Below are 11225 nucleotides of genomic sequence, written 5' to 3'. Positions count from 1 at the left end.
ACTCACACAACACGATATACCGCTTTAGCGAAACGTCATACAAGGGTGATAAAAGATGATTGTAACCACCTGTATACACATGCACAGATAATTCCACAGGTTTCGCTGACGTGAGTTAATCCCCGAGACCCAATGTGAAAAGACATTTACGATTGCTACCGCCGGTATATTAACTCGAACAGCAGTAAAATCCACATCAGTTTGCCAACAGGCTGTTCTACTCCACAACTTCTCCACAAGCAGACATGTGTAATTCCACCAGCAACAGTGGTGATGAAACTACGAGTGACAGCTCCATTGAAATTCCCTTGCCGTGGCATATATACATACGGCACTGAAGGCTCGGACTAGCCAGAGAACTGCAGAGTCTGCTGTCAACGTAGAAAGAAGAGGAGTGAACAGGGGTGGAAACAGACCCAACCCAGGATGATCTTTAACAGGAGGTGCAGCAGGGAGCACCACTCCAAAGGATGGTGAGAATAATTCTTGTTATTTAGAAGTTTGTCGATATGTGACTCTCTGTAAAAAGAAAAAAAATGCACATCGTCACCACTGCATTTACATATAAAACAACCAGTTTATTTTTATTAAATCCTCTACTTGTTATTCCTATTTTTTGCAGGTTCCACCGTGAATGCTGTAACAGCTCTACCAAATGAGGAAAATGCAAGGGAAACATTGTCGAGAGGAGGTCACTGTGAAGTAGGAGGTGCCAAACAACAGCAGACACTGCTTAACAGGGAAGGAGAGGTCAACCGAATTGTGAATGCTATCACTTATTCAACTGCAGTAGGAATGCACATTGACGTGACAACAGAGCTCAGAATTGACAGAACGCAGCTCGTTGAGAACGCCTCGCGAACACTCCGGGAGAGGGGTATAAATTCTGTCATGTTATACCTGGGCATCCTCATCACCAGGCAGAGAATAGTGGGTGGCAGTGGTACCACCTGTGAAATGGGTTCTTTTTAAGTTGATATTAGATTAGATTATAACATTTTTGGCACATAGCCAAGCGCCGGAGCCGAGGGGCCATTCAGCGCTTTTAAGTTGATATGCCACTTGTGCTAACATTGGTGGACACAGTGTATGAATCGCTAGACGAAAGCTATTAACCCTCTTACGCCGGAGCCCTAAAAATCAAAACGTCTCCCGTATGCCGGGCCTGGTTTGGAGTGAGCGCGGAAGTGAAAAAAATAATTTTTTCAAAAAATTACAGCGCGCGTACTTTTGAAGATTAAGAGTTCATTTTTGGCTCCTTTTTTTGTCATTGCCTGAAGTTTAGAATGCAACCATCAGAAATGAAAAATGATATCATTATCATATGTAAATAATGCGATATATGGTAGCGAAAAAAAAAAATTCATACATAATTGTATTCAAATCACACTGTGCAGAAAACGGTCAAAGCTAACCAGTTACTTTTTTTTGCGTTGTATTGTACACTAAATTGCGATCATTTTGATATATAATACATTGTAAAACAATAAAAGCAACACCGGAAAAATATTATCACAAAATGATGTACGAATTCGTAACGAGCGGACGTAAAAAAATGTTATTTTCAAAAATTCACCGTAATTCTAAATAATGTTCTAGAGACTTCCAATTTGTTTCAAAATTAAGACAAATGATTGAATATTACGATACTGTAAGAGTTTTAGATTAGAATTGCAGATTTCGACCATTTCGGACGAGTTAAATTTGACCGAATGTCGAAATTTTAATATATATATTTTTGATATGGACATATTTCGAAGATCGAAAAAGCTACAACCTTCAATTATTTTTTATTGTATTCTTCATGAATTTGCGCACATTTTGATATATGAAACTCTATAAAAAGGCTAATATGAAAAGGAGCAAATATTAGGATAATGCCATGTACGTATTTCGGAGACTTGCGGCCGCGAATCGGCGCGCGGAGTGAAGTAAATATATTTTTCAAAAATTCACCATAAATCACAAATATTGTTTTAGAGACTTCAAATTTGTTTCAAAATGAAGAAAAATGACAGAATATTACTAGGCCGTAAGAGTTTTAGCTTACAATTGCGTTTTTTCAACTATTTCGGTAGAGTCAAATTTGACCGAACGTGGTTTTTTTTCTATTATCGTCGATTTATATGCAAATATTTCGAAAAAGAGAAAAGCTACAACCTTCAATCATTTTTAGTTGTATTCTACATGAAATTACGCACATTTTCATATATAAACTTTTTATGTAACAGCTAATTTTAAATGGTGCAAACATTTCGACAATCGCACAAAAAATTCTGATTTTTTCGGAAGTTACCGCGCGAACGTAATGTTTTTTTTTTTTCATAAATTCACCATAAATCGAAATATTGTGCTAGAGACTTCCAAGTCGTTGCAAAATGAAGGTAAATGATTGAATATTACTAGAATATAAGAGTTTTAGCTTACAATTGCGTTTTTCGACCATTTCGGTAGAGTCAAAGTTGACCGAAAGTTGAAATTTTTGCACTTAACGTTATTTATATGAAAATATTTCAAAACTGATAAAAGCTACAACCATGGGTTGTTTTTTGTTGTATTGTGCATAAAATTGCGCACATTTCCATATATAAAACTTTATGTAACGGCAAATTTAAAATGGGTGCAAACATTAGGACAATCGCACGAAAAAATTTATCGGAAGAGTTATCGCACGAACGTAAGGAAAAAGTTTTTTCATAAATTCACCATAAATCGAAATATTGTGCTAGAGACGTCCAATTTGTTGCAAAATGAAGGCAAATGATTGAATATTACTATAATGTAAGAGTTGTAGCTTACAATTGCGTTTCTAGACCATTTCTGTAGAGTCAAAGTTGACCGAAGGTTGAAATTTTTGCACTTATCGTTATTTATATGAAAATATTTCAAAACTGATAAAAGCTACAATCATGAATATTTTTTAGTTGTATTGTGCATGAAATTGCGCACATTTTCATATATAATACTTCATGTAAAGGATAATTTAAAATGGTACAATAATTATGTCAAAGTGACGAAATAATTTCCGAGATGTGTCACTGATACTTTTTAGTGCGATAAGAAAGAAATTCGCGCTTGCGCGCCTGCGTAGCGATTGTAAACAAAACAACGCCTTGATCCGTGAACTCCCAGCATCCCCCAAGGCGCGTGATACAAAAGTTTTCGGCTGGTAGGCCTATAAGTATTTTTCCGCGAATTTTTAAAAAAACTTTTTTGAGCCGACGTATGATACGTCCAATCGGCATACGGGAGACATTTTGACTCGACGTTTAATACGTCCAATCGGCGTAAGAGGGTTAAATATGTGTCGAGCAACCTTGAAGACAGGCTCAACTTAACGAGGGTTCGAGGTGGCGCTACACAGTGTACAAATCAACATCTTGCGGCGAGAAATGGTGAACATAGCAAACTTTAAAGAGTATCCCGCAGGAGTTTGGGGGCGGCAGCCAAGTTGTCAACATCGAATCCGGGTACAACTGCGTCGTTACAGCGCTAGAAGCATATGTGCTACTCAGGAAAAACCGCAACACACCAGGTAAAAACCTCACCAGGAATGTGAAAGACTGGATAAGGACAAATCAGATCAGCATTAAACACACACCCAACATGCCACTGAACAGCGACTCCTTCAAGACATTGGAAAAAGACAACAACCTTAACATCTATGTGTACAAATTGTGTGAACTGGTCATGGGAAAGCATCAGAAAAAACGGTGGACTGTGCATCTCTCTAGAAAGGGGGGTAACAAGTCATGTCCCTAACTGGTCACTGTACTGTTTATCATGGATGACCACCTCGCACTCATCAAAGAAATGTTCGCCAACGTGAAGGCATTCCACCATGGGGTAAAGACATCGAGGAAAGAATACGCAGGTGGCATGTGTTATCACCGTCTAACTTTGTTTAATACCCCTGCCATTCGCGATGCCCACACCCGAAGTTGTTCAACCCGAACCACAGTTCTATACCCAGAGCCCGATCAATTTAATCAATTTGAAAAAGCGAAAGCACTGAATAAAACCTCGCACATTGCCTTCTTAGATTTTGAAGCATACAACAGACAGCCTGACGTGGATGAAGACCAGAGAGTTGTGTCAAAGCAGAAAGTATACACATATTGCTACGCAATCGTTGATGACAGAAGCGATGAATACTGTATGCACAGAGTAGGTGTAGGTGAACGTTGTGTTGACGATTTTCTGGTAAAAATAGCTGGAGACTGGGCCAGGATACATGAGACGATGGTAGCACACAAAATCAGCATGACCTCTGAAACAGCCCACCAGTTTGAACAGGCTACACTCTGCAAAAGTTGCAACATTAAGTTCACCAATAACACTATTAAAGTGCAGCATCATGCATACTACATACAGATGGACAACTGTGTGTGGGGATTATGCAGGAAGTTTAATTTTAATTTGAAATATACAGACAGAGCCGTACCAGTGTTAGTAAACAATTTGTCTTACGATGCAGCACTCGTCTTGAAAGAAGCGGCTGCCAAACATAACTTCGAAATCTTGAAACGTGATGGAGGTACATTTTATTCACTTAAAACTGACAACATCAGATTGATGGACAGTGTCCACATGATCAGAGGATCACTTTCCAGTCTCACGTGGAGTCACATCAAGCAGAAAGGAGCTTTGGAAATGTTATCTAAATATCCTGACGATTGCACCAAACTAGTTTTGAGCACAGGTAAACAGTACTACCCTTACGAGTACGTCACAGGTTTCGAAGTGTTGCAAAAACCTGGCATCCCTCCCAGAGTGTGTTTCAATTCCTCACAGACAGTGGAAAGCATACCCTGTGAAGGATATGAACACGTCTGGAAAGTGTGGAAAGCTGCAAGCTGCTCTTAACTTACTGGATTACACTTCTAACTTACTGGATTACACTGTTTTATATCTTCTCATGGACGTGGGATTATTGGGGGATGTTTACTTAGCTTTTAGGAAGGTCGTTTGGACTGGACCCAGTTTACTATTTCACACGTACCTCCCTCTCACTAGACGCTTTTCTCCACACTTTGCGAAAGCGCCTCCCCTTGATTTCCGATGGGAAACTTACCAACTGATCGCTAACAATATCAGAGGTGGTTTCTGCAGTCTAGACCAAAGGCACGCCATAGCGAACAACCCCGAGTTAAACCCACAATTTAAGCTGGTGACCGACAATCATATATACAGGCAGTCCCCAGGATACGACGGGGGTTTCGTTCTTGAGATGCGTCGTAAGCCGAAAATCGTCGTAAGCCGGAACATCGTCAAAAATCCTAAGAAAACCTTACTTTTAATGCTTTGGATGCATTGAAAACTATGTAAACTGCATTCTTATTGCATTTTTCATAAAAAAATCCCTCAAATAATTATTATTTTGCATTTTTGGTGTCATATTTCATCTCCCAGAGGAGTGTTGTAGGTGTCGGTACCCTGGAACATGCGTTGTAACCCTGGAAATAATGTCTGATGAATATAATTGAGAAGTGCCTTAACCTCGGAATGTTGTAAGCCGAACCCGTCATAACCCGGGGACTGCCTATACTGTACGTCGATTTTACCAGTCTTTACCCTATGGTGATGAGCAGATATAAAATGTCTTTGGATGAAATAATTGAGCTCTCCCCCACTGAACTAGAGAGGTTTACCACCAGCGATATCACATCCATCAATTCGCAGGGAGAACACGGTTATTTCATCCTCCCCGATACTAAGAAGATTAGGGATGATGTCGCTCTCAGGACAGATGAGTTCCCTCTAGCTATACATCACATGAACGTAATCACCCACCAGGATCTATCCCCATACACTAAAAGCCTATTGGAAAAGTTTGATGTGAAGCTCCCCCCAAAAAATGTCAAACTGGTAGACACACACTTGCCAATGCAAAACCACTTAATTTGCCTTCCCCTATAAGACTTGGTCTAGAAGTCAACGTTATAAGAAAATTGTACAAGTTCAAATAAGGATTTTATTTAACTGAATACATCACAGAGAATGCGGAGAGGAGAGCGAAAGAATCAGACCCTGGCAAGAGGAACACCATCAAAATCTTGATGAACGGTCTTTTTGGTGTGACCATTAAAAACCCTTTGAAGTATTCCACCAGGACAGTTGTCACCACTGATGAACCCTCGCTACTTAGAAATGTGTCTAAACATACATACATGTCCTTTGAAAGGTTGAACAATCAACGATACATTGTAAATCACTGCAGAGAGACTGTTACAGCAGAATCCGTGATCTATGTCAAGTTCAGCATACTGGACCTAGCTAAGGACATGATGCACAAGTTCCGTTATGACATCCTTCAAAAACTGTATGGTGATAGAGTTAATCTCCTGTACACTGACACTGACAGTTTGATCTTCTCCCTGGAGACTGACAACCTCGCATGTGAATTGAAAGATGTACTGAAACCGTGTTTGAATTTGAGCAACTTTCCCAAAACTCGCGAAGTGAATGACGATACACGCAAGGGGGAACTCGGACTCGTCAAAGTTGAAACAAGTGTCGAACTTATTAGAGAGTTCATCGGTGTAAAACCCAAAGTTTATTCATATGAAACGCAGAACAGTCGGTGTAACACTTTAAAGGGGATTCAAAGATATCGCCAAAAGACTATTAGTCTAGCCAATACCGAGATGTAATTGAGAATAATATCACTTACACCACGGTTCACAATTTGGAGATGGTGGGAGGAACAATGTGTCACACCCGACAGAGGAAGGTAGCTCTATGTCCTTTAGAAGATAAGAGGTATTAGATCAGCCCTTATAAATCCCTCACTTACGGTCACCCTCAGATTCCGGTGAATGAACGAGCGGGGGGAATGGAAGGAGGTGACGAAGAAGAAGATGAGGTCCTGGCACCCCTGCTGCCGCCACCGCCATCAGCAGTGGCAAGCACATTCAAAGCCTCTGCCCAACCTTATGACTTTCAAACCCCCACTCCTTCACACTGCTTCCCCAAGATAAAAGGTTGTTCCAAAAGATGGAGAGTGGACAACAAATTGGAGGTTAAGCAGCAGCAGCAGCAGCAGCATCCGATAACTGCCCTCACAAATTCTTGGGTGAAGTTGATATTTCCTCACCCTGCTATAAAAAGCCGGCTCAGTTTGAGTAGACGTATCACACACTAAAATGTGTGCCTGTATATACAAATTTATGTATGAATTTATATTTTAAATCATTGTGAATGTATGTAAAAAATTATAACGCATGAAATCAACGCACAATCAAATTTGTTTCTCTACAACCCTCACCTGTATATAAAAAAATTATGATGAATAAAAACATTGCACAATCAAATTCTTTTCTCTACAACCCTCACCTGTATATAACGCTCAGGTAAATGTTGCATCTGCTCAGTAGCATATTAACTGCAACCATGGAAATGGGCCCCTTCCAGGGAGAAATCTTAAACCTTTTCGCCATTCCTGCACAAATTAGCAGGTTTCAGCAACAGCGGAAAATCGATCCTGTGTAAGATCATAATTGAAATGTAGGAGGCCAACTTTCACTGTATTTTATATTGTGGGGTGAATGAACAGCCTCTGGAAAGACATCATACCATAAGTGCTAAATTCAAAATTTCCAAAGAGATACTAAACCCATTCGATTACACAGAAAGAGGAATGGAGTCGAAGCCGGTGACAATAAATTCATCACCCAGGCATTCACTGCAGGACAGCATTCGGGTATATTGGTGATTTTCATAACCCAGAACATGTGCCACTCGGGTAAATTCAGCAGGAACAACAGTCTCAATTGCTCCCATTGCATCCTCAAGAAGAACTGTGACATTGGACAGATTGAAACTTTGGGTAGACAGTTGTTCGGCCGGTGAAGGGGTGTGGAGTTTTCGGACATATACAAAAGAGCTTTAACACATAACCAGTACGGTTATCCATTAGTGGACTTCGCTCCGTCAACACCCGAACTGTTACAGCTCAGAACAAATATCCTCGGAGAGACCGAATACCAAATTGCATACAAATATGACTGAAGAACAGTTCCCACTGCTCAGGAATTTATATGAGAATGTAACGCAACCTAGCTGTTTTAGCAGTGTGAATGCGCTACTTAACCCTTTAAAGTCCACCCTGGGTTTTATGGGAAATATTAAAAAATCCTTTTAGTATGTTATAGTATGAGTAAATACAAGACCTTTTTACTCTTGTGCACTTTTACAAAATTTCCAAAGTAAGTGAAATAATTACATGCAATGAAGTATCCCGTATGGGAGCCTCGGGCGACCTTAGGCGGACCACGCTCATCCCGTATGGGATCTATTGGGCCGTGCGGGCAACTTTTTCAAGTTTATAAATAATGTTGATTCGCCCACAAAACATATGATTATTATTGATGAATCACTTTTTTTTGTTCCACAATGTATAATAGAAACACATATATGGCTTTACAATTTAATTAATATAAAAAATAAGTATACAATAAATACAAAAATAGTATAAAAATACAGAAAACACTATAAAAAAAACTAATACAAAAATAGTATATAAATACACAAAACACTGTAAAAAAAATAATACAAAAATAGTATAAAAATAGACAAAACACTATAAACAACTCTCATAACAAACAACTTATTACGAAATCTTATGGAACAAAGCAAAACAATTCCTTTCTTCAGTAAGGCAAAGGGCCACCTTGCAATCCTCACACATCCAGCGGGATCTGTGGATGTGGCCTGCACCAGAACAGAACTTGCAAGTCTGCCTCATGGAGACATGCTTTGGCATGTGTAGGGCAGTGGCATTCTGGCGTGTCTCAATACTTGGCACAACTGCCCGTCAGCCCCTTCTTGGCAAAGCAAAATCTCTGGTGCCAAGAGAATTCCTGGTTATTTTGAAGGTTGACGACTTGAAGCTTCTGAGCCAATTGGAGATATCCAGACGGAAGTCCTTGAGCGGCTTGGGGTTTTCCTGCAAAGCCAGGCAATCCCTCTTGTACAAAATCCAGGCGTTGCAGATGATCAAGTCAAGGAGGTAAGCAAAGAGCCTCATGTAGTACCTCTTTGCTTTGAAGGGGGTCCTGTACAGGTGTGTCAACATGTCACTCTTGTCAATGCCCCCCATGCGGTTGTTGTACATCTGGATGACAGATGGGCAAGGAATGGGAACCTTCTTCTTGGCTGCCCTGTCGTACCGCTCCACTGTTCCCATGGGCTCCACACCAACATCAGAGGACAAGATTGTCACAACGCTGTTGTCCTTCCATCTTGCAACAAGGATGCCATCAGAAGAGACATAGTCCAGTGTCCCCCTTTGTGTCGCTTTCTTGTTCATCTCCTTCACAGACGTCAGGGGAGGATGACCAACTCTGTTTTCCCTGGCAGTGCCCACATACCGGCATCCATACTGTGATCTCAGGTACTTGGCCAACCCTATACTTGTGAAGTAGTTGTCTGCATACACTGCTGAGTTTCTGGGGTCCTTGATGGTATTCACTAAGGCGACAACAAACTTGGAAGTTACAGACATGGCTTTCTCCTCTTCAGATAGCATAGTATGGTGGCTCACAAAGGTTGTCTCCCCTTGGTACATGAGAATATCATGCACAAACCCATCCACACTGGAGCGGCAGAACAACTTGAAACCCCACTTGTCAGGCTTCTTTGCGACATACTGGCGAAGGTTACCAGCCCTTGTGCCCTTATAGGCGACCATCACTTCATGAATGGAGTGGATAGGAGTCTCAGGAACATTCAGGAACTCTCTGGTGACCTTGGTGAAGGGGACTCTCACCTTGAAGAACCGATCTTGGGATGCAGCTGCCTGGTCATTGTCGCTGAAGTGAAGGGAAGATCGAATTGCCTTGAAGCGGTTCCTGGACATGAAGTCTGCAACTTGAGGAATCCTGGTCTTCACGGCCCAGAAGTCAACTATGCTAGGGAGAGGAACCAGGCCCATGTACACGATGAGGCCAAGGAAAACCATGAGATCCTCTTCTGACATGTGGAAGTTGCTGCCTACATCCTTCTGTCTTGAGTACAGGTTGGATTGATACACAATGTGTTCCCTCAATTCAGTTGTGAAGAACTGGGAGAAATATTCATAAGGTTCCCTCAAATAGTCAGGCTTCTGATGAATGAAGTTGGGCAGGGCACGGATATCAATGTCTTCCTTCTTCCATTCATCAGCACGAGACCTCTTAGGGTTAGGCTCACCTTCCTCTTCCATAGGCATCGCTTGAGGGACAACAACATTGACCTTGCGAGCTGAAACAAGAATAAAGTAACATTAGTAAAACAGTAAATGTGTGTGTGCACATGCATGTGTATGTTAAGTGAGTATGCATGTGTGTGCACGTGTATGTCAGTGAGTATGCAAGTAAACAAATAAGTTTTTAAAATACCCAATGTTTACAAACCATTTAAAGGGCAACAAATTTAAATACCATTATAACAACGAGACTTTTAAATACAATGTTTACAACACATTTCTCTCTCTCTCTCTCTCTCTCTCTCTCTCTCTCTCTCTCTCTCTCTCTCTCTCTCTCTCTCTAAGGATGTCTCATACTAACCTCTAGAGTTAGGAGGGTCAAAGGCATCGTCCTGAGTAAGGCCTTCGTCAGGAACGTAGGTAGGGTCGTCATCATCACTGTCAATGTCCAAAGGGCTCACGTCGACATCACTTCCTTCAGCGTCGTCAGGGGCTACCCATGGTACACGTTCCTGAGTCTCCAATGCAGCATTGCGTTGCCCATAAAACATACTGCTTTGAAACTGCAAAAATAAAAAAAACAACTTTAAAATCATGTAATGAAAGAAAATGTAACTTTCCCTAACAAAAACTTATCATTCAATCCCTTGTAAGGTAATAATTTATATGCACATGAGCCTAACATCTATAAATCATCACTATTATATCTAGAAATATTGTTAAAATTATTCACAAATGTCTAAAACAAGCACTAAAAAAAATTACTTGACGTCGTATTCTACTGGCCGTTGTAACCGTTACGGTCCGATACATCCCTCATGGGATGAGTGTGGTCCGCCTAAGAACGACCGAAGTATCCCGCAAGGGATCTATACTTTTTTTTTTTTTGTCACTACGACACGTCAGTAACACTACAGCCCTTCAAACCAACATCAAAAGGTAAGTATATCACTAGGCTTCACTATCCCACAGTCACTGGGTGCTTACCATGATTACAAAGTTCGGAGGGGGGGAAACTTGGAGGTTACTGCGGCACGTC

The 11225-nt window shown here is 40.8% G+C and overlaps 1 protein-coding gene across 1 annotated transcript; it reads right to left on the bottom strand.

Moving 5' to 3' along the window:
* Nucleotides 1–8815: 8815 nt before the first annotated feature.
* Nucleotides 8816–10765, bottom strand: LOC135201889 (piggyBac transposable element-derived protein 3-like). The gene is made up of 2 exons (XM_064231187.1): nt 10548–10765; nt 8816–10242 (listed from the first exon to the last, which is right to left on the bottom strand). Exons 1-2 carry the CDS (start codon nt 10735–10737, stop codon nt 8816–8818), a joined length of 1617 nt encoding a protein of 538 aa, XP_064087257.1. The 5' UTR covers nt 10738–10765.
* Between the last annotated feature and the right edge of the window lie 460 nt (nt 10766–11225).

The sequence above is a fragment of the Macrobrachium nipponense genome, chromosome 28 (assembly GCF_015104395.2).
Source record: "Macrobrachium nipponense isolate FS-2020 chromosome 28, ASM1510439v2, whole genome shotgun sequence".
NCBI classification, from domain to species: Eukaryota; Metazoa; Arthropoda; class Malacostraca; order Decapoda; family Palaemonidae; genus Macrobrachium; species Macrobrachium nipponense.
Note: the sequence above shows the minus strand (reverse complement) of the source record. Positions and strands in the feature narration are given on the sequence as shown.